This window comes from Ruditapes philippinarum, unplaced genomic scaffold, assembly GCF_026571515.1.
Source record: "Ruditapes philippinarum isolate M1 unplaced genomic scaffold, ASM2657151v2 ctg2535_1_1_1_1, whole genome shotgun sequence".
NCBI classification, from domain to species: Eukaryota; Metazoa; Mollusca; class Bivalvia; order Venerida; family Veneridae; genus Ruditapes; species Ruditapes philippinarum.
In genome coordinates, this window is record NW_026858958.1 from 44,396 (window position 1) to 70,084 (window position 25,689).

General features: G+C 30.1%; 1 protein-coding gene across 1 annotated transcript; it reads left to right on the forward strand.

Annotated features, from left to right (window-relative positions):
- Positions 1-633: 633 nt before the first annotated feature.
- Positions 634-25,432, forward strand: LOC132754785 (adipokinetic hormone/corazonin-related peptide receptor variant I-like). The gene is made up of 6 exons (XM_060745500.1): positions 634-1,705; positions 21,468-21,672; positions 22,295-22,399; positions 23,424-23,487; positions 24,026-24,114; positions 24,584-25,432. The coding sequence occupies exons 1-6, from the start codon at positions 1,136-1,138 to the stop codon at positions 24,943-24,945; spliced, it is 1,395 nt and encodes a 464-aa protein (XP_060601483.1). The 5' UTR covers positions 634-1,135; the 3' UTR covers positions 24,946-25,432.
- The last annotated feature ends 257 nt before the right edge of the window (positions 25,433-25,689 follow it).

The following is a 25,689-nucleotide window of genomic DNA, read 5'->3' on the forward strand; positions in this document are numbered from 1 at the left end:
ATGTGAATTGATAACGAAAACAATATCAGTCTTCTTCATAATTAACAAAACACATGGCACTGAAAATTGTATAGGACCTTTTTAATTGCAAGAAAACTTTCTGGATATTGTACTTGAGATGAAGATTGTGTTCATTGTTAATCAGCTTAACTGTATGAGTTGCGGTGTGGCCGAGTGGATACTGTGCCGGACAAGTAACCTTAGGTGCTGGTTGCGTGGGTTCAAACCCCGTCAAAGACCAGTCGTTGATTCCGTTAGCAAGAAACTTTACACTTATTGCTTAGTAATGGTTGGTTCGGGAGTGTTTCAATAAGCTTAGAGCTACAACACAATCGAACTAAAATAAATTGGTATAAACTAATCTGCTTAACTCGTTTACCATTAAAACTATGTTTTAAAGGATTATTTTAATAGTATATGATTATAATCTAAGTGCCTTCCTTAAGAACATGATCGATTAAATTTATCTTAGTTTTGCATTAATCCAGCTTATCCAGCTTGACAAGGTATGCACATGTAAGGTGATGCCAAAACTGCACGAATCAACGCAATCAATGTACTGTCCTTTTAAATACTATCAAATAACTTCACGGATTTTGAAGTGATACTTAACACGTTGAAAATTAAATGATCTGCAGTGGTCCAATAGTTTAGTGAAACAAAAACATCACACTATTCATTGGAATGCAAGATTTGGCAGATCAAAGAACTGCTGAGAAGAGTTTATTGGAAATTTCAAAGGCTATAAACTCTTGCTCTGTGAAAAGCCAATCAGTGAGGAGAAATATCAGCAACGGGTCTTGAAACATGCTGAATGTATAAATGGCTTCAGACCAGTAATTACAACGTGGACGTAACTGGTTTTATTTAATGTATAAATACATATCTCCGGTAGATATCTTTTTTTAAAAATCATTAATGAATCCAGTTAAGTTGTCATAGTTTATTGGAGGAATATTAAAAAAAGTTAGTAAAATTAGTTAAAATAAACAAAATAAAAAGGAAGATTAAATGAAGCATATTAAGTCTAATACAGAATGATATTGAAATAAACAATTCATATTGCCAGCCTTTGCGCACTTTATAATCGGTGTATAAATACGTCGTAAATACAATAGCTGTTATAAATTCAAAAATGGATTTTGTGACTTTAAATGAATCGTTAGAGAAAAACACTCCAAATGTGCCTTTTCACCAGATCAGCAAAAGCATGACTTATTGCGAAACTAATTGTTCGAATTCGACCTCGGGTCATTTCCCGGTCTCCGAGGAGTTGCCAAAGGAAATGCAGTTTGGTGTGCAACATGTGATATCTATTACAGCATATTCCTGTTTTTTCGTTATAGCGGCGATAGGGAACCTAACTGTATTTATAACATTATTTCGGAACCGAAATGATAAATCTAGAGTAAACATGTTTATCATGCATCTTGCGATGGCTGATATGATTGTAACGTTTATCATGATGCCGCTGGAAGTGGTCTGGAAAGCAACAGTTGAGTGGCTTGCTGGGGATGCTGCCTGTAGAATTTTGATGTTCTTTAGAGCGTTTGGATTATACTTATCGTCTTTTGTGTTGGTTGTTATAAGCCTAGACCGCTACTTTGCAATTCTATATCCGCTCAGCCTCAATGATTCCGATAAGAGAGGAAAGATAATGCTAGGCTTCGCATGGTTATTCAGCATCGTTGCTAGTATACCTCAGGTAAACCTTTGTGAATGTATTGTAGCATAAATATCTATTATAAATACATGCAATTAAAAAAGGATTTCTGCCGAAACATTGATTCCGAATGGCTTTTGTCCCGATCAAAAGCTTAAATAGCAAACATCAAATAATTGTTGGCTGTAGGCAATTAAACAAATGAGAACAGTATCTAAACATTCTTATTTTTATTGCTTTATATTCATTTCCGATTGCATTACTGATGTTTTATCCCTTAAGTCTGAGTCGCTTACTTTATCTTAAACTTTAGATTTACATCTGATCAAATCAGCAACTTCATTTGTAAAAAGAATTATAAAAAGAGCAATAATTAAAGTAAACAATTTTTAGGATTCGTATTAAAAGCATTTCCTTTATCTAAACAGAATAATAATTTATTACATTTTTAAAATAAAAAAAGAATCGTTTGGAAAAACGATTCGATTAGTTTCAACACAAAATTAAAATAACAAAACGGAAATAATAGATTTGTACGATATTGTTGAACAGTTATCACTATATACTTAAATTCTAAACTCTGTTTTATGATTACAATGATTTTGAATAAATGTTAGGTCATGTGGTTAAGTTAATAATGAATAAACCCATCTAATCAAGTAAAGTAATAAAGTTCAAATTATCTTTCAAATTATTCAAAAGGGATACTTTGCTTTTAGTCTTTAGAAAGTCATTAAGATCCCTTTATTTTTAGAAGATTTAGTACTTATAAAAATGAAAAAATAAAAATAAGTAAAGAACATTTGATTTAAATGACAATATAAAGATTATTTATTTTATTTTGATATTATGCTAGCGTTTGTGTTTTGCTACTTTTTTATTTATGATACCACGTATTGTCCATTAGGTATACATGTTTATTACACTTTCCTGAACATAAATAAATGAAGAGAAGAAATATTCCAACATGCGGTGGCTGAACTGTGCTCTGGTAAATTCAATGTGGCTAACTGCCGTGATCCGGAGTGAAAACTACCATCACCATAACCACATTCCAACATTTTGTTTGGTGCGATAATACGAAGCACTACTTTTATGTAAAAAAAACTCCTTTGGTTCAGATATTGGCTGTATGACGTTTAGTAAGAGTTAAATTTCAAAAATGGTTACTTTTTTAAAATGAAAATGTTATATATATACATACATAGGTAGCCATCAGAAAATGTTGATTTTGGGTAACTTCTTGCAACAAGCTATTTTAAAGTGACTCATTCTCTGATTAACTTGAACACCATTGTATTTGGTATCATCAATATTCCTTATATTAGAAACAACTTTTGATCTATATATTGTCCGTTATTATTGACTGGTACCCTATTTTTTAATCAATACATTCTATTCAGCTTAAATAATCTTATATTCTTTGCAGAAAAATCAATTGTCTAATGAACCTTAGTAAACTTAATATTGAATTATATAAAGTATATATCAAGTGTGACAGTCGCTAAAATCCGTCCATGAGATTAAACGCATGGTTCAGATCAATGCACTATTCTATATTATTATTTTCATGGGTCAAGCTTTTAACAAATGTCTTATGTGTAAAGTATGACGATGGGATTGGTAGGTGAGAATTAATGTCAGAGAAAGCCCTGATATTAAATAACGCTGATAACATACATTTTCAACCTCTGAGAGCACAGTTAATGACTTTACCGTGGTCACATTCTCTACACTTTTGACATGTAATGTTTTATTCATAAGTATCGTTTTACAAATATATGTAATATAGCGACACTTAAAATGTAACAACATTATATTATATCAAATATGTCGACGCCAGACAATTCCCTGAAATATCATTATGTTAGGTGATTCAACACTGTATGATTGTTTATAAGACTAGATTATGACGCTATTTCATTGTCACTGTTGTTTTGTCTATTATTTACAGGGATATGTTTTCACAAAAGCATTTTAATAGTCAAATAAATTACATCGAAGTATTTCAAACATGTTTTGATAGTAACATAAAGGGTAAAATAAAATGGACTATGGTTAAAATTGTACAATTGTGGTATACAAGGTAAAATACTTAGAATTGTAAGGGATATGTATAAAAAAGTAAAATCATGTGTTAAGTCATTTTCTAATTATTCTGATTATTTTAATTACGCTGTAGGCTTACGTCAAGGGGAGGTAATGTCTCCTCTGCTATTTTCTCTTTTTATGGAAGATTTAGAATTGTTTTTAACAAAACAGTGTCGACTCTGGTCTATTACTGGAGGATATAGTTTTTAATTCTTTTTGTTGTTTGCTCACGACATGGCCATCATAGGTCAGACACCTGAGGAAACTCAAGAACTTTTAGACACTTTAAAAACTTATTTGTGATAACTGGGGTCTTAAAGTAAATACAACAAAAACAAAAATAATGGTCTTCTGTAAAAGGGGTGGGCTCTTACCAAAAGAGAATTGGTATTATGATGGTAAAAAATTGAAGTGGTAAATGACTTTAATTACTTGGGAACAGTTTTTAACTACACTGGTAGCTTTTTATTGAATCAGGAACATTTGATAGGTAAGGCGTTAAAGGCTATGAATGTGTTATTATGTAAATGTAATGAATATGATCTAAGTCCAAAGTTATTTTGTCAGTTATTTGATGCTTTTGTTGTTTCTATTTTGAACTATTCATGTGAAGTCTGGGGATATTCTAAGTCGAAACCAATGGAAAGAATTCATTTAAAATTTTGCAAAAGATTATTAAAAGTGAGACAGAATACATGTAATGCATATGTTTATGGCGAATTGGGAAGGTACTCATTGTATGTAAATAGATATATAAGAATAATAAAATACTGGATGAAAATTGTTGAGACTGATAATATCTTATTAAAAACACTGTATAATATAGCATTAAATGACAGCAATAGTGGATGTGTAAACTGGGTCACAAATGTGAAAAAATTTTTAAATGCTTATGGATTTTCATATGTTTTTGATCAAATAAATTACATAGATAAGAATATATTTTTGACAGAGTTTAAAAATCGCATTTTGGATGTTGTTAAACAAGAATGGTTTGCTAACTTAGAAAATAGTTCCCTTTTATATTTTTTTATAAAAATGTCAAGAGTACATTTGAATATGAGAAATATTTAGATATTTTACCAAAAGGATTTAGATTTTATTTTTGTAAATTACGAATGAGTGGTCTTCCTCTTAGAATTCAAACAGGAAGATTTAATAGAAACCCTATTCCCCGTAATGAACGATATTGTTTATGTTGTAACAATTTAGATATAGAAGATGAATATCATTTTATATGTATATGCAGCTTTTATTCAGAATTAAGAAAAAAATACATAAAGGATATTTACGTCAAAAGACCATCTGTTCATAAATTTATCAATCTTTTGAATTCTTGTGATAAAACCGAGCTCATACAATTATCACTGTTCATCAAAAACGTTCTTGCTTTAAGAAATTCAGTATTAACTGTAGAAAGATAACTCTAATACATGTTCTTTCTCCTTATACATGATTAATTGTTTTGATTTATATGTATTCAATTACTACCATTCCTGTCAAAAATAATTATGTTCTTATTGTATCTCACGTTGACATATATATTTATTGATATGTATATACAAGATGATGTACTATGTACAAATCTGAATAAACTATTTGTTGTTGTTCCGGTAAAAAGATAGATCTAATGATTGTATGTAAATGTTCCACAAGAAAATATTATGCTGTCATTTTAAGAAAGGTTAAACCTAGCCGGCAACATTTTCAATTTTGACGTTTTGGACTTTTTTAGGGATTCTTATTTGCTCTGTTTTAACTATTTAATATTGATTTTGGCATGAGCCATTTGCTCTGAAGGAAATATACGGACATATTTCTATTTTAAATTCAAATAACACTTTTTGCAGCATATAGAAATAGCTTTATACACTTTAAAGAATGGGCTATGACAAAGTTAACTAGAAAAAACCAAAATGATTTAATCATGAAACATGGGCTTTATGATCAAGGATCACTTTTAGGGAAAAGTACACTATCAACATTTTTTTTCCGTGTCAGTAAGGCATTATTAGGTTAATTAAAAAAAACGAAACTAAGAGTTGTAAGGTTATAGATTTTATGTAATATGCCATGTATATGATTTCTTCATTTAGAATATAGAACGCCATGTTTCAATTAACAAGATTATCATTTTTGATAGTTATCAGATTACACGACGTAAAGAAGCTTAAAATGGATGAAAGATTCAAAGGTATTGTGAGTGATAAAACTATAAAGCTTTATTAAAAGTTTTAAATCTACCTCAGTCATACAAATTTAATTAAATGAGTATAAGCAGATTGAAAGTTCATTTCCTCTGCCAGATTATAATACCTGATACATATAAACGTATCAGGTGAGATTTCAGTGTCAGTTATAAAATTTGAATCAGTTATTGCAATAATTAACACGATAATATAATAGCATTAGAAATATATGATTTGATAGATGTACTCTAGATAGTTATTATTATACTAGACACGCATACACACGATCACATTAAAGCAATGTTATGCCCTTTAAGGTGATTAGTAACAGGTTATTAATAACATATCTTATTAAGATGGGATTGACTTACGATAATTATATAGGACAAAAGAGTAACCTTTGAGAGTGTCTAATTTACTGTTTAAAAATAGAATTTGTAGAAATCTATTACACCTATGCCTTTGATTGTAAATTGCTAGCAAATTACAAATGTGTATTTAGGCAGAAAGTCAATCTCACCGAAATACCATGCAAAATTAACAGATATCATTTAAGTTGAAATTTTAAAAATAACAGGAAAATTTAATTAGCCACTTAAAATGTGATCAAACAGGTCTGACATTTTTAATCTTTCCGTATGAATATATGCTATAGTACATATATTTAATTTGAATCTTTATTTTTTTTATTAATTTATTATAAACAAAACGACAGAAATATATATAGTCGTACCAGTGAACCCGTTGAATTTTGTACATTTGTCTACTAAGTGTGATTAAAGTTGTTTGTTTTCAAATTGTCTGAAGGGAGAATACTCAATAACACTGACGTATCACAGTCCTGGAGTGTTGATATATCCTATGCGTGTTTGTTTATATTTTCTAGAGTATTATGCAGCCATAAAAATGTTTGTCGGAATCAATTTTGAAAATAATCATCATGCATCTGACCAAAAAGCAATAAAAATAACCACTGGTATTTTTCAAACTGCAGCTGCATACTTGCTTAAGTGACGGTTTTCTGTCCCTTGTCCTTGTATCAATTTATATTTTGAAAAATATTCATATTTCTTATTTATTTACTTATTTCAAACATAATATATATTCTTCTGGAAATGAAATGGAGATTTTTAACTTACAGTTCCGATAATTAATTAAACGAGACGACTTGCATTTCTATTTTAGTACCTTCTACCATTGCAAATTAAACATTCGTCGTTCTTGTTTACCATTATAAATGGTAGTGTATTCTGTTTGCAGCAATATATAATGAATCAGAAATTTATATCACTGTAATGAAAGTTTCTTAACATTTCTCATTATCAAATCCCATTTTTTTATTTTAAATCCGTTGAATATACAGACAGACATTTTTCAAGTGAAAAATATTGAGCAGATAACCAAAACATGACAAATAATAACCTTTTGAATTGGGGATAAATATATGATCATCTATAACATGTTAGCCATTTATCAATCTACTGATATATTTAGAAAAGATTTTCTCATTTATTTAAATTATGTCAATTTTCTGCAGCCTACATGGAGCGATATAGATAAATTTCTTGGCGTTTCGACAATTTAATATTGTTAAAAAACTATTAAGGATTTCCATTTATCAAAATATAGTTAAAGAATCAAATTGAAGTGATATATCACTGTTTTTTTTACATCAATGGCGTAAAATATTGCTGTTCTAGATACAAAAAACGTCCAACTTTTGTGACTGACGTAAATGATTTGTCAATATTAAAATTTGGCACAGAACGTAACGAAAACATGGTTTTGAATTTATTTTTCACGCTTTTATATAAGCATTTATTTTAGACATTTTCATTATAATCTTTCGGACATTTTTTAACTTTCAACAAGTCGTTGTGTATCAAAATGTTTGGCAGCAAGAAATTTTTAATCACGTCCAGATGAGCTGTATTTAATTGACACCTTACACAATTGTTTATCTTTAAGAAGGTCTTTTTTACATTTCAACTTATATTCAACAACAACTGATACAACTTATAAATTAATTTTATTGACAATTTGGCATTTCCCTTATTATATATATATATAATGAACGGGTATTAGTTAAATAAGTATCTATTATATTATATCTAACGTACTTTAAATTTTAAAATTAAACAAAATGTGTTTCAAACGTGTTTTCGATTCAACGCGACTACATTCCTAACACATAGGATCTTAAAAAATTAACCAGAATTATGTTTGATAATTGTAATCAAATGGTTACATGCAAATTTGAGTTGACTCCCTGACGACTTTTGAACAGATTCCTATCCTGTTGCACCGATATCAGAGATGTCATTTCAAAATTAGATTATGATAGTACAAGATATAGGAATTTTATTGTATACTTATAAATGAAATATTGAGAAATATTGATGGAATAAAATGCGTATTTTCATTTTCCGTATTTTCACTGTAAAATTTATTTTTCACTGCAGTGAATTATATTTTTCCGTATTTTCACTGATATCTTGCCGAACTACTTTCTTCTAAATTCAGCCAATATACAAAATTTAAGTAAAAATCTTTCAAAATGTAATGTCAAAACAGACAAAAATGTATATGATAAACAGAAAATTTAAGTTTTTTCCATAAATACAGGATTTATTTTCATCTTGTGGTATGAAAATCATAATATTTCACTTGTGGCTAGCATCACTCATGAAATATTCATTTTCATACCACTTAACGAAAATAAGTCATGTGTTAATAGAAAAAACTTAAATATCCTCTATATATTATCAAATTATGGCACATCAGTTTATCTTAATTTTTATATAACTACTTAAGAAAAAAAATGAAAAGGGTTGCTGTCAATTTGTCTTGTTATCCTAAATTCACAATATTGCAAATAGTAAAAAAATACTCCAACCTATGCTAGAAGGCATTGGTGAAGATGTTGCATATTGTTAATAACAACTTCAAAATGTAACGAATGTCGGTTTGGTAAGATTATCATTAGAAGTTTTATAAAATGTACATTGTTGAAGATGCTTTTTTATTTTATTATTTCTAACATTAATATGTCAATCAAAATTGCAGTCATAATGACGCGTGTTATGCTTCATTAACAAATAGGAATCGTTTTTAGCATCTAATCAAGTGATTATATGAAAATTAAGAGTAAAACGAGTTAGTTTTTAAAGCAGCACGCCTCCAGATTCATATAAATTTTCATAAAAATTTTGGAAATGTATTTATAAGTAAAATAATGTAATGTGACCAATAAAGTAATTTACATATTGCCAACGGTACTTACAATCCAAGAAAATTACCAAAATGTGGTCAACATATGCAAAAACAGGCCTTACTGCAATAGTAACGCAGTAGAAATATGGTTATAAAATACTGCCAAACCAGTCGTAAACCACACAAAGCATGTAAAACGTTACTTGCTTCTCGAATGATTTTACATTTCTTAAAATATTTGTACATTTTTCTCAATATTGATTTTCTTGAAATATTTTTGCTCATCTGGAGGCGTGCAGCTTTAAATGTCAGTTCATGAAAAAATAATTTTATATCTGGATTATTGCAAACATTCAGTAGTGCGTATAATTTAGAGTTTTTACTCTTATTTGTGACGTTAATGTGAAATAAATGTTGTTTATCTTTCATAAAGGAAAACAGGTGGGCCTTTTAAATTTACAAGTAGCATTCATGTATAATTATGCTTAGAATTATTTTTGCATAATGTTGAAATATATCAACAAACAATATTTAAGACGGACTATAAAAGCATATCAAAAGTCTTGTATGAAAAACAAATATATATTCTTTACATTGTTACTCCTTTTTGCAGTTATTACTGACTTTAACATGTCGCCGTATTTACGAATACAGATAAACAAACGAAGACAAAGAAAAATACGTTCACTACATAAACTAACAATGCTTTAATTTCAAAATTTATTGGCAAACATTAACCATGATACATGTTTATGTAGTTTTCAAAAAAATACATTTCAATACATTGTTGAATAAAATCTAGTTCACAAAGATGAAAAAAAAAACTTTTAGATTTTATTTTTGATTTTTATAATCAAGCGTCCATCTGCAGGCAAAATGTATATAGAATAAGTGTAATATTTAAGCATTCAAGTTTTTTATCATTAAGTGTTAAAATCATCTAATTACTTTTTGCGTAAATTCGTAAGTTATGTCGGCAATTTATATGTACAACTAAACACGTGTCTTCTTCAGTTGCCCCGTACTTCACTTAAGTGTTGTTATATGTTTCTGGTCCTTCGGGATCATTGATGCCAGCACTATTAAGTGTTGAGAATTGAGGACCGCTTAATCCGGTGCTAGGAGCGTGAGGGAAGTTGCACTTTTTTTATTATCCCTCTGCCACTCATTTACAGACTCAATCAAACCGAGTCTGTTATTTTCATGTAGATTTGTTGTTTTTAATTCTTCCGAGGGATCACTTTTTCAATATCGAATATTAACTTTTATACATGTAATATTATCACTTAACGTTATGAAAGTAATTCAATCATATTTATAATTGAATTAACAATTTAAACGTTTGCCGTGAAATTGATCTCCGACGTTGAGTCTAATAGTCATTTGTTACAGTAATAAAACAAAAATATGAAATATCGGCGTTTAAAAACCCAAAACAAACAAACATACAAGCGTTTTTAGTGTAGAACGCAAGGGTTTTTAATTTGATTCAAATCATTACAATATTCCCATTATCATTCAAAATTTAAGTGAAAAACGATTTTATCTGACTTATTTACATGTTTATACCAACACGGTAAATGCGATCATCTAGACATATGAGAGCTCGTTTAGAAACCCTGTCTTGACATGTATTATCTTACATTAATTAAAATCACCTGACAGTGTATAATTTAAAGGAAATAAATAAAATGTTAAGGAAGAATATTTTATGCAGTTAATTTGATATATAGTTTAGAGCAAATGGAAAGGAAAATGGATTTTTTGTACCAAAGGTATAAGATTGTATGTGCCTGAATGTATACTATTCTAAGGTTGCATTTTTCCATAATTCTATCTTGATTGGATTTAAAAGTGTTCAGAGTTGGAAGGTGTCATTTTCTACATACAAATTTTTCCAATTTGAGACTGTTTGGGGAGCAAAAGAGAAAGCAAAAGGGAAATAAAAAGATTTATATTTCATTGAAGGTTTTGTTTCTTAGATTATTCGCATTTCCAAGATTGTATGCTGAGTATGTACTCAGTTTAAAAGAACGAAATCGATAAGTTAGTCATTTGTCTATTTCTAAATTTGGAAATATTTGAATTTAAAGTATTTATTGGTGGTCATCAACAACAGTAGACACACGTGTCATTAGCAAGAGACCGAGGTATGAATCAATGTCTTCTGCAATATAATTGATATTAACAAAACTCATTCAATAAATTAAGGATCAAAGATAAAATATTTTTGAAACACCAGATCATACTGATATAATATAACTACAAAGATTAATAGTAAAGATCACCTTACCAAGTGTACACAAACAGTAACCTTCATTGAGTAAGATCACTCTTTTTTCAATATGAGGAGTGTTCAAATATGAAAATTAAAAAGCGGCGATAAATGTTCTCCCTTCGGAAGGGGGAGCATAAAAACTAAATAACCATCGTAAGCTGTACAAAAGAGAGACAAAATGTGATCATCATGTCTGGTTTAAAGATGAGAATGGTTAAATCCAATGTATAGTATGCGACATCTAATATGATATGAAGATTGTTTCATTGTAATTTGCGCTTACCAGTCGTCTATGAATAGGATGAATCAAAGCGAGCCCGCAATATTTCATTTTCAATTTTGGTTGGTAAGATATCGAAATCAGCTAAGTGATATTATTGCCGCTTGAAGTTGGGTTTTTTTCTTATGATTTTATTCATTATTGATGTACATTGTTGCCTTTTTATTACTTTTTTTCTTTAATTTATTCTAATATTTTCTCTTTAATTTATTTCAATTCATTGTATCAACGTTGACATAGTACATCAATTATATTACATCAAAAATCATTTCCAAAATGTTATAACAGTTTGGTTTCACTTCTCGTGCCATTGTGCCTTTCCTAGATTTACAATCATTTAAAAGCGAAAAAAAGTAGAAAGGCATTGCAGTATATACAAAAAAAAAAAAAAAAAAAAAAAAACAACCCACACTAGGTGGACTACATACTGTGTGTTATTATTTTAATGAGGTTATGATTAAAACGGCCTACATATTGACCAAAATATATAAATACTATCAGTGATACGTTTGTAGACTTGAAACACACTTTATCTAGATTTATAAATATTGTTAAAAAATACATGTATATCTGTTTATCATGAAAAATACTTTTTCAATTAATGAATGTCCTAATTCCTTAAGCAGAAATAATCCATAGCAGAAAAATATAAATGTACCATTAAATTATCAAATAAATGAAAAACGTATATACTTTATACTTATTTGTAATACAAACAATTATTTTCGATAGCAAGACGCCAAGATAATCTGTAGCATAAAATGCTTCCAAAAATCATTTTGAACTAAAATCTGACAAGTGAGTTAATTTAATCAATCGGATTACCTTTTTGTACTAGGTTACTCTTTATAAACCATTCCATCTGCATCATAGAATTACCGGGAAGATTACAAATGACTTAAGGATAGGAGAGATCAGTATATTAGGGTTCAAAGAAGCCATAAACTCTGAGTATATGTAATGCCAATAACGATGAAATTATTTGTTACACATTAAAAGATTTGTAAATTTTTCTAAATCTAAAGATTTGTGATTACTGTGTACATATATATTTCTTACAACTTACTGCATCAATTTATTTAATTCAACCCTTTTACAAAACAGAAAAGAAAAAAATAGCATGTATTTGCTACAAGAAGTACCCTATTTGTTTCGTTTATGTACGAGTATAATTAATTTTTAGTTATACTTTCAGCAACATCATATATTTAGTATATTTAGTAAGCGTATTAATGTCTAGATATCGCTATTTAACAGAAATTTAAAAAAAGATTGCCACATTATATCCTAATTCCATATGATTGGCTAGACATAAAAGCAAAAGCAAGAGCAAAAGTGCCCATAGATCTGACAGAAGTAAGCGTAAGTGACAAATGAAGTACTATAAAAACGTTTATATACACGAGTGTTAATAACATGTGTAAGTTAATTTGAAGCTAAGAGCACTTTGTATGGCTGCACCAGCGATAAAGTGTCAACGTTCGCATGATACATGTGGACTTGCTACTGCTGTTTTAGTTAAGGCAAATTCACAATTACACAGTCAAATTGGATTTGTCATGCCTGAATACAAAATGTATACATCTTTGTGCACTGTTTTCAATTTAAAGATCCTGGACTTTTTTTTTTATAAAAACTCGATAAAATCAGCCTATGAGAATATATGCAAAATTAATTTCAATTCTGTAAAATGCTAACATAGAACATATTGTTTTTGAAGGAATCGACAAAAATACTGACGCATTATCCTGATAATTGTAACTGTCATTATAGAATTAAGTATAAGAGTGCTAGTGTTGTCCCTTTACCGCCGTTGTTGTGTTCTGTATGTAGGACAAAAGTAATAAGGCATTGTGGAAAGCAGTTAATTTAGATGAAAATATTAATTGAATTGTCTTGCAAGTTAGCGGTATAATCATAATTCATCTAATTAATTTAACATGGTTGTACCCTGTAAGAAGCAGCAAGTTGTCGCTTTGTTTTAAATAGTTTCCTCCACAAAAGAAAACAAACACATTACGTTAAGAAGACATATTAATTGTAACACTGAATGAACTGGTAGCCAGCTCAACATTAGAATTTCAATAACACAAGTGAGTACTCGTACACAGTCAAATGCAGGGCAGTATTTAGTCCGTGTTTAAAAGCTGAGATGTTTCAAAAGCAGCCGAATAAAACAAGTCTCGTTTTGATATGTTCAAACAAAATGTTTCCATTAAAAGTAGCATACGCTTTAAAGAGATATATTACAACGATTTTTTTTATACTATTTCGATGTATCACATGTTATTTGTATCCAATTATATGAACAGTAAATATCCTAAAATAAACTGTAAGATTCTGAATTATCTCTAATTATTTCGAATTATTTCTGGAAAAGTTTCTCGTATTTAAATGATTACCGATTTGAAATGTCGCCACTTAATCAGTTAGTCGTCTGGTATATATGCATGCAAATTGCTGTAAATAATTAGTAATAATTAGGCATTTATTGTGTTGCAAGACATATCTTATTAATTTGTAAATATGCAAAATATCAGATGGAAAAAACCCAATGTTTTTCATTACCATAATCCAAATTTAATTATAGACAATATTATTAGATATCAGTATCAAATATTAAACTCGCATCAGCAAGTGCATTAATTAATTATATGACATAATAGCATTAGAGTTGTAATATATGGTTAATTGAATTTTGTAGATGGAATCAGATAATTATTATTCTGTAAGGCACGCGATGATTAAATAGCATTAAGCGATGTATTGCCCTGAAGGTGGTTTGTAGCAGGAACTTTATACCAATTTAATTAAAGACGATTCTGATTTATTATGAACATATATGACAGTAATCTAACCATTAAGAGAATTTATCTGTTGCATATGCAGAAATCTGCATAAGAAGAATGGAATTATTGTCATTAATTAAATACACTTAATGTATGATAGTAAATACTGTTTTTATCCTTTCTGTTGGGTTTTTAGTCACACCGCCTCGGTATTGGTCATATGGCGACTTTTGACCTTTACTGATTGAGGAAGACCTCAAAAAGTAAAAATATTTTGACGTTATTAAAATTGCAAAGGAAAGAGCAAATACGTTTAAAATTCAGCTTGACCATGTACAAGACGAAAACTACATGTATATTGCCAGTAATATTAAAACAGGGGTTTTAAATGGTGACTGATTTGTGCCATTCGTGTTTCGCCCCGCGACGCCAAGCGAAAGTCGAGAATCAACAAGTTAAAATGGCGGGGCGCGAAGCTAAAACACGTTACTTAGTAAGGGCGCGGGGTGAAGTTTAATAAATAAAACTTCGCCCCGCGGCGGTTTTATTTTTTAAACTTCGTCTTGCGCCCCCGCTATTAGCGTGTTTTCGCCCCGCGAAATATAACTGGTTTATATTCGACTTTTCGCTTAGCGGGACGAAAACACGAATGGCATAAATCAGCCACCATAGTTTTATACTTACATCGTGTCGACGACTTACTAGTAGATCAGCGATTTCCTTGTTTGATATATTTAAGCCTTGCAATATTATACTTTGAAGCAAACTATCTTAATCATAATAAAATTTCAAAAGACGACCTTAAATGGTGCCATAAACGTTCCAAGTAAAGTTATAAATTGTGTATAATATATACTCCTTGACAATCGTGCGGCACTATCATTCTATTTCTAAAAGTTATTAAGTTATGTCCTTTGCGACACAACCACAAGTTACTTGTGATAAAACTCTTCGTTTTCACACGAGTACCCTTACTGTAAATGTCATTCAAGTTTTTTCTTAATAATTATATACTTTTTATCAAATTCATTTAAATATAAAATTGCCAGTTATTTCGACACTTTACCCTTTTACAATGACAATACTTGTACCCTATTCTCTACGAGAGACGATAGAATGGACATTCATAACCTACTGTCATTTCTCTAATAAAGATGTTGCTGCAGTACATATAACACGGTGCATATCCATATCGGTACCCTCTTTGCGAAATCTGCTGAAACGGTACCCTCTTTGTACATGCACAGGCCACTCTCTGCTCAAAACAAACCAGCGATGGATAACAAGCCAGTAAAAATTCATTGTAATAAGGAAAGGAGGTATGACACGTGGAAAAGATGTATACCACGGAACACTAGAATGTTTTATCTATCTGCTGATTTGTCATGTCCCCGTTTTTCATGTACTGCAACTTCAGAATAAGCTACAAAAAATCAACATCAAGATATGCACCGTGTATAATAACGTTATAGATATTTTACCTTAAGGAATTGATTTACTTGTGAACTGATAGTCTGCAAATGTGTGTGTCGTAATGAGTTAACATGCCCTGGAATATGAAGATGTCCTATCTAGGGAATTATTAATGTTCGTAAACTTACAGCATGATGAAACGGAAATCCGACATGGAATCTATATCACAATACCCGTGACCTTTAACAGGTATAATGACAGAAAATAGATATAATATGTATTTAAATGATTTCTTAGTGCAGTAAAATATGGAAAGTATGAAATATTTGTTGCACATATCCAAATAAGTATTTTTAAAATTTAATTTTACTAATTTTCTCTGCTCTTAACACAGAGAACGGCAAACATGCTTCTTCAATTATTCGTTGCAGTTTTCATCGATTTGTTTATGTTAGGCACAACCAGTCCTAAATAGGAAACAAACACTTAATGATTTATTTCGTTTGCACTTCAAAGCACTGCTTCATAAAATTGATGTATATTTTTTTGTTAAAATGTCACATTTTTGTCAAAAAGGTTTTGCGTACTTTAAAAAACTTAACAAACGGCTACTAAACAAAATTAGAAAGGAAACAGATCGTCAATCTCGTTTCTGGTGGCTTAATTGAAGGGTACTAATAAATGAGCGTTTTAATATTTGAATTGACGGAACTGGAAATACTGTGATGTAGATGTGGACTAATTCTTTTATACTAACGCTAGTACACAAACAGAAAACTAAGAAAAAGTTCTTTGTAAGTAGTTTTATGTTGAAAATATTATTATTCAAAAAGACTTTAAACTTGACCGGTAGAAATATATACAGGATCGTGATTTAATCAACCAATGAAACGCTTTTTTATCAAGGATGTTTATTTAAGTAACAAAGTGTCCTTAACATGTAATAAAGCAAATATTTCGCAATGCATGATTATTTTCGTAGAATCACAATATATAAAGTTTTCTCGTTCCATTTCCTATAGAGTCAACATCGTTACACCGAAATTGATAATCAATGGCGATAAAAAAATAAGAATCCGAAATTTCCTCTCCAATTTTGATTTTTTTCTCTAAAATACATGTACATCCTCTATGTATTTTCCTGCCTTGCGTTCTTTAAAATGATAATTTGGAGGAGACTCCTAACGGTGAAGCTTAAAGGTGAAACGCTATACACACAAAAAAACAACAGTAGCTAGTCGGGTTCGTGGGTAAAGGTTGATTGGTGTTACGAGGCTATGAGCATGCGGGATGTCATATTATCCCGCCCGCTAAGCTGTTATGGGAATGCCGAGGTATTTCCTAAAGATTTTATAAATTTATTAGTAAACTACAGTGCATTTTAGCTCGACTTTTCGATAAGATTAAGTAGAGCTATTGTAGTCACCCAAGCGTCGGCGTCGTCGTCGGCGTAACCACTTCTGTTAAAGTTTTTGCAATACCTCAAATATTTTTCAAAGTCCATTGACATATGGCTTTGAAACTTTGCACGCTTATTCATTATCATAACCCCAACCGGTAAACAGGAGGAGGTAACTGTATCAAGTATTTTTACAGAACAATGCACCCTTTTGACTTAGAATTTACATAAATTTTTGTAATACCTCAAATATTTTCACAGTTCATTGACATATGGCTTTTAAACTTTGCACACTTGTTCACCATTATGACTCCGACCTGTAGACAGGAGGAGGTAACTGTATCAAGCATTTTGACAGAATAATGCCCCTTTTTCGACTTAGTATTAATGTTAAAGTTTTTGTAATACCTCAAATATTTTCAAAGTCCATTGATATATGGCTTTGAAACTTTGCACACTTGTTCACCATCATGAACCCAACCTGTAGACAGGAGGAGGTAACTGTATCAAGCACTTTGACAGAATTATGCCCCCTTTTCGACTTAAATTTACATTAAGGTTTTTGTAATATCTCAAATATTTTCATAGTCTATTCACATATGGCTTTGAAACTTTGCACACTTTTTCACCATTATAACCCAAACCTGTAGACAGGAGGAGGTAAATGTATCAAGCATTTTGACAGAATTATGCCCATTTTTAAGGTGACAACGGAGTCAATTATCACTGAAAATACCTAAAATGAGATTTTTTGCTTAGTAGATTCATCAACCTTTTCTGAACACATTCGTGATTTATTTTGGAAGCAGTTAGTCCAAAAATGTGTTTTTTAAACGTTTTAAAACGGTACCTGTACCATTTTTATCTGCTATTCGCGTAACCTGTCAATTATCGATAACGCTCCGCCCCCTGTTGAGGCATCAATGAGGGAAATCGGTAGTTCCAAATATCCGTGAATTACTCCATACTGGTCCATACTACATGTAATTCATGTATCGTACAAATACCGTACATCTTTTATGAATATCGTCTACCTTTTATTTTGGCATTTTTTATAAAATAAGAAATTGTCGGCAAATGTACGTAACATAATGTATGAAACATGAATAATTAAGCATAGCGGCAAATCGCACGACCACGGGGTTGATTAAAAATAAAGTTGCTAAAATATCCATATTGTGTGAAAATAATTTGTCTGTCCCGTTAATCTGATAGATATTACATTGAGTTTATGGACTTGTGTACGGATTCAACGGCTTGCTTTACATTCAACCTCGTTTTCTAACAATGTCAAGTAAAACAACAACAAAAACAGACAACATTTTTATGTGAACGCCTATATGACTTGTGGTAAGGTGTCCCTGACAAATTTCTAAACGATTTTAGATTGTTTAAGGATGATTATTTCTCCATGAATCAATAAAAAAAGATATTAATATATATTATCAGTGAATGCTTTGAATAAATTGTTCGCCAGTAAATCGAACACAGTTCTAATAAACTTGGGACAAAGTATGGAATTTATTGTATATCCCAGTAGAAACTGAATATCTATACCGTGCATAGATGATTTTCATGATAATAGAAGTCAAGAAGGTCAGATCATAATGATCGAGTGATACCTTTTATTTCTATTAAAATATGTGAAGCATTTATATCAATTTGGAGGAAAAAATATATATAATATCCCGTTCTTATTTGTACATCTACCATGGCCTTTAAAATACCGTCAGAAGCTCAGTTTTTTGTTATTTTAATTTATATTTTAACGGAATTTCATACACGAATACACAGACAGAGTGACACTGGTATAATATAATAATAATGCTGATGATAATAATAATAAACTTCAAAAGTGAAACAATTAAATACCCCGCTAGCGGTGCACAAATACGTTCCATTTCCCCCCACCGAGTGTCTCAAATTTTACCGAAAGTCACGTGACATGTGCGACCGATACCAGACGGACAGTAAATCACATTAAGATTTGAAGAAATTTCTGTTATAAACTGATATTAATCAGCAAATTTTTAATTGGTCAGATGTCACTGGGTCATAAAATGTTGTTAGAGTATCTTACCGCAACCTGTGACCCTCTCTGGTGCGATATTTGTGTATTACGCAATTATTTAGCGTGAAACATAGGGGTCCGAGAGAGAACAGCCGATTTATGACTCTTCGTTTGATGCGGGACGGACTAACTTTGAATCGGCATAACTTTTTTAATAATCAAGCAATTAACATGCGGTTTAAAGCACATGAAAGGGAATTCATTTACGGAGGGAACCGTGTCAGGGATTTTTGTTTGCTCAATCAGCGACTTAATTATCTTTAATTACGTATTATGTATGGTGAAAAAGTCGCATAAATTGTTTGACGTTACGTTATATTTTTTTGAGAAAAGATAGAAAAAATTTGAGACACGGTTCCCCAGATATTATAAGTATGTTTATTTTCCAAAAGTTTGATAACAAAAAAATAAAAAATGACTTTGATATGACGATTTAAAAATTTTGGATTTTTATTAAAAAATCAATCATTTACAAAGGCATATTTTTCAAATATGTTATTTTTTATGATGATCAGCGACATTTAATGCACAAATATTAAATAAATAACAATTATTACTAAAATAAGTTGGTTTAAATGACATTTATGTTAGTACCACGGAAAGTGTCTGTTGTCACCTTAACTTAGAATTAACATTTTGGTTTGCATACCACCTCAGATATTTTCATATTCTATTGAAACAAGTTGAAATTTTATACACTTCTTTGAGAACATAATAGGACTCTCTCCAAGGCCTATAACTGTAACATGAATTTAAAGAAAAAAAATTGTCCTTAGTTATTAACTCAGAACATTTTACATTATCAAGGCTCTTTTACTATCAAGCACTTAGAATTGTCGAGCATTGTTGTCCTACCGACAGCTCTTGATGATGGTTATTGTTTGCCAATAAATTCGATTGCGATTTATATAGAAACAAAATTGATATCAAGAAAAACATATTTTTTTTATTAGTTTTGTTATTTTTTATTTACATTAAAAGCTTTAACCATTTATCAACAATCAACCTTTTCAAGTTAAACAAAAATTTATATTTGTATATGTATGAAACATAAGTGAAAGTGAGTTAGTAGGTTAAATTATAGATAAATTTTGGGTATATAGTAACTATTCAAAATTTTAATAACCAGTTACAGTGGAATGTTTTGTGCACATCCCTTGTTTTGTCTGTGAAGGTTTGGCAATTTTAAACCACTTAAATCACTGAGTTTTACATAATAATTGGAAACGTAAATAAATTATCTAATGGTATACTGCATTGTCTAGAATATGCACGAGTATCTAGTATTGCAGATATTTATCGTATACTTTATAGACATATTTGTTGTGAAGCTATTTAATCGAAAATATATACATCTATTTTATTTATTTGATAACTGAATTGTTTGTAGAAATATGCCACCATATAGTTGACAACAGAAATGAATAATCAAATAAGAGTGCATAATCATTTCAGTAAATGACTTACCGAAATATCAATTTTCAGATAGACCAAAAGCAGTGCTTTTATGTCAAGGCATTAAATATGAATATATCTTGGCTTTAAAATACTCGTTTATCTTCATTTGCGATTCAGGTTCTGCGGAAATAACAGAAAAGTACAAACATGAGTATTTAATGTAAGCAGGATTCTCAAAATCTGGGGGCAAATGCAATAATGATTTTGGCAACATCTACAGAGAAACATAATTATATTTCATAGCAACATCTTCACGATCTGTTATTCTTTGTATTCACATTGCGATGTTTTCATGGTAGCTCTTAATTTGTATAATTGCTTAATTCATAAAAATATGGAATGTTGTTAGTAATGCATAAGACAACCACTTTTCCATTAAAACAATTTCACAACAATTTTTTCCGATTGATATTTTGTTCACACTTTTTATAAATAATTTTAATTTTTTCTTTTTCAATAATAAAAATAAAAAGGGTCTTAAAACAATTTATTTTGGAAAATACTAATTTAATTATAAGTTATTGAGCTTTGTTTTTTTAAATCTGGATTCTCATAGAAATTCTTTTACAACGTTATGTGCTGACGCAGATAAAGATTTGATGTTGGTCTTTTTTATTTTTCAGAGCGTCATTTTCCACGAGGATTCTCATCCAAACCACCCATGGTTCAAGCAATGTGTCACGTTTGGCTTCTTTCCGACTATATTCCATGAGAACGTTTACAACATGTTCACAATGATTGCAATGTATGGTTTACCTCTGATCATTATCACCATGTCATACTTGCTCATTTTACGAGAGATCTCAAAGAAAACACGGCAAAGTAAAGGTATGTGATTTACTTGTAAGCTGAACCGTTTTGTCCAAAATTACAAAATTTATATAATGCACTTCAATATGCAAATATTGTCCATATCGTATTATCGTTTTTGTTTATAGAACTCTTTAATATAAGTTATACGGTATGAAAAATAATTGGATTGGAATAGCTTGAGTCAATGCATTTCTTTGCACCAGCAGGTGAGTTAGTTTTGACCCCGAGTGTAGCTTTGATTTTCGTTACACCCAAAGTTAGCCAGTATCATGTTTCCTGTTTCGGTGCCATAATGACCTTAACTGTGTTGGTGCGACGTAAAACCAACCAAAACAAACAAACAAACATAGAAATCAAGCCATTTTTTATTCTGTTGTTAATGATGTGTAAGTAATTTGCTTTTGCATATAGGTTTCCTAAGAAATTAAAGACCTTTTGACCTTTTCCGTAATTTAATTTTAATTTTTAAAGATAAGTGTTACCGTATTGTTAAAGGAATTTTTTGTTCCCCATTACTGCATTACAGAAAAAGAATATTCACATTTCCACATTTTTCATTTACTACAGTAACACACAAGTAATATGTAAAACGCCGTGCTTTAATTGAAGTCTGCACATTTTAAATATACTGTTTCAGAGGAAATGCAAGAAATGAATTCTTCAGGCGGACGACTACGGAGGTCAGCGGTAGGAAACATTGAGCGAGCCAGATCAAAAACGCTGAAAATGACTCTAGTGATTGGTAATACAATTTTGCGTATTTATGTGAAACAACTACTAATACTGGTTATATCTAAAATGAATGTCAGTTATTAGCTTGTCATGTTAACGCCGTTGAATTTGTGAATATACGAGTACATATTAATATTCAAAGTAAATTAGTTAATTATGCTTTAAATGTCAGGTATACGAAGTCTGTATGAATGCCTACACAAACAAAAATAAGGCATATAAAGATTATCAGTATTATAAATTGTATTATTTGAGTAAACACTATATCATTACACTACGGTTTAAGAACATGTCACAACCTTATCAACCGAATAAAGCAGCACTGAATGTTAAATATAGATAGAAATTGACCAATGAGTAACTTTTCGTTATAATAGAATACCAAAAACAAAAAGGTTTTCAGAAGTAAAAATAAGCATTTCTGGGGAAAAGTGGACCTTAAATTGGACTAGCATACCATGCGTTACATTAATTGGCACAAACTCTTGGTTTATTTACTTATTTAAAATAATTATATATAATCAACCTTTAATTAATGATTAAATTTTACTTATTGCTTTTTATATTAATTCCTGTCACTCGTCCGATGTACGTTCATATATATTCACTTACTTTTTAAAGAAATAAGATGCGAATATTTCATATGAAGTTAAAGGATTGTGCAAGTAAATGATATAACAATATATGAGATAGTTAAATTTTTCTTAAAATGGTTTAAGATGCTGTCGCATTTATTAATAATATTTAGTAATTCTTTAACTGAATGTTTTTCATTAGATTATCAAAACTCGTTTGAAGCTTTATTTTGTTGTTGATTAGAATGGCATTACAAACACGAAGCCTGTAAGATTTATAATACCATTGCCATTCATCGGTAACATTTGTTTAATGCATTTATGCTATGTCAAAAAAATTATGCTGAAAATACATTATTTTTACAAATGTAAACATATAATAATTTCAATACATAAATATTGTTTGTAATCGTTTAAGTGTAGGAATGTATAACATCAAGAGTGTTATTTATGTTACAGTTGGCGTGTTTGTTTTCTGTTGGACTCCATACTATGTTCTTGCAGTCTGGTACTGGTTTGATAGGTATGTGTATTGTGTCTTAGAATATCTTACTTAGTTTTATAGTTTTTGATAATGTAAGCTCAATTTACCTTTAAATACACAAAGACATATACAGAACCAACGAGTAACACATATATATCATTTTGATAGTCAAAAAAGAAAATGTTGTTTTCAAATACAAAGTACAAATATGAAACTTGAATGATTTTCTTTATGAAATATTCACGATCATGTTTTTAAGTGGTTTTGAGGTTTATTTAATTTGTTTTGTGTAGCCAACAAAAAGTAATATAGCTTGACATGAAACGAGGAAAACTCAAATATTTAAAATAAAAGGAAACACATTCTGAAAAGATTCCAATGTTGATGATGCACATAGAATAGAATGTTTCTAACGTCATTAGATAAATGTTTTTATAATAATTATAGTCTTTTCCAAGCCTATATTGTGGTTAATTTTAGAATTCCGGAATTTGTATTTATTTCAGTATAATTCCAAAAAAAAATGAATATAGAGACATTTAGTTTTAAAGGTAACATGCCTTACATTTTATTTCAGAGAGTCAGCAAGGCAGCTTGACCCCAAAATACAGAATTGTCTTTTCATATTCGCTGTGTCTAATTCCTGTGTTAATCCAATTGTGTATGGTATGTTTGTTTTAACGTTTTTAGTCTTCTCCAAGAAAATGTTTTACGTTCTATTTTTAAAATGCATTGATCGACTTTTGGCTTTTGTTATTAAAGAAATGAAAAACAATAACACCATTTTGTTTTAATTTTTTTATCACTTCTGACTTTTGTCAATATGTATATATTTTATTTAAATGTCATTAAAAGTAACCGACTCACTAAACATATTGGATTAACATGACAAAAAATACATAAATAAATAAGAATATAACTTAGGTCTCTCCGTTTAGTATCAACGACTTCTTATAAATTATAAAAAAATGTTATAATAATATAGAGTTATTAGACATTGACATCTTAATGTACTTGCAAATTTTGTTAGGATAGATATTAACTTAAACGGTCATATAAATCCGTTCCAAATCATTTATGTTTGAAACAAATGTTTATCGAAATTTATTTTATTGTAAATGCATTTTCATTTCAGGTCTTTTTACAATTAATTTCAAAAGAGAATTTATGAGATGCTGTTGCTGTCTTAAATCAAGATGGCGGAACGCTCGGAGAAACCAGGGAACGGATTCTAGATTGCGTGCTGGAAGATCTATGTACTCTAAAACAACACTAAGCTCCATGCGCTCACCATCGACGGCAAATTCTTCAGGCTTAAAAATTAAAATGCAGACAATACCTTCAGATGATAGTGTTTGCAAATTCATAGTCAAGACAGATCATGCAAATCATCCAAATAATGGACTGTGTACTCCAATGAGAAATCCCCAGATAAGAGATTGTAGACAAAATTCAAATAACTTTCTCGTAGTGCATATGAAACAGGAAGCTGTTTAGTGACAGTTTTAATGAATAGATGATGAAAAATGTATTGACATACTTGAAAAAAGCAACACAAAAATAAAAGTCAAACTTTTCTTTTTGACTTTTAAAAATTCACCTATGATATTTATGAAATTAAATACACGAGTATATATTAAAAGAAATTCCTACAAAATTGTTTTGTTAAAGATTCCGGTGATTCAATATTCCTGTTGCCAGTTTTGTGCAAGCATTGCCAGTTTTGTGCAAGCGTTGCCGGTTATGTGCAAGCATTGCCAGTTATGTGCAAGCATATGTGCAAGCAGTGTGTTCAGGCCGTCCTGCTGATCCGCATTTTTAAAGGTTGTATTGGCCTATTGTTTGGATACGAATAGGGGCTATGCGAGTTCTGATTTATTTTGAAAAAAAATTAAACTTCGTTCACTGGTAAGATTAGCCAATATTCTGAAACGTAATATTCAGAGTATTTTTTGTTGCTATCAAAGTATATCACTTTCAATACATACAGGTTTTGTGTCATTTCGCCCACTGTCTAAAGGACGTAAAGATTTCTGCTTGTCATTTAAAGCAATCTTGTAAAGCAACTTTTTAATTCCATAAAACTATACTTGTTAATGTTAGTATTGTGGTGTCAGTATTGGAATAAAATATTGTGAAATAAATACCTTTTGTTTTTACCGACACTTTGACGGGTTAAACCCATTTGAAATTTCACGCACATGTCGTTGTTAAATTATAAAGCGATTGAAGAGATAACGT

Excerpts from the sequence above, each read along its gene's own strand:
- LOC132754785 (XM_060745500.1), top strand. The coding sequence starts at position 1,136 with ATGGATTTTGTGACTTTAAATGAATCGTTAGAGAAAAACACTCCAAAT. Across the intron at positions 1,706-21,467 it reads TCGTTGCTAGTATACCTCAG|AGCGTCATTTTCCACGAGGA; the intron begins GTAAACCTTTGT and ends TTTATTTTTCAG. Across the intron at positions 23,488-24,025 it reads GTCTGGTACTGGTTTGATAG|AGAGTCAGCAAGGCAGCTTG; the intron begins GTATGTGTATTG and ends ATTTTATTTCAG.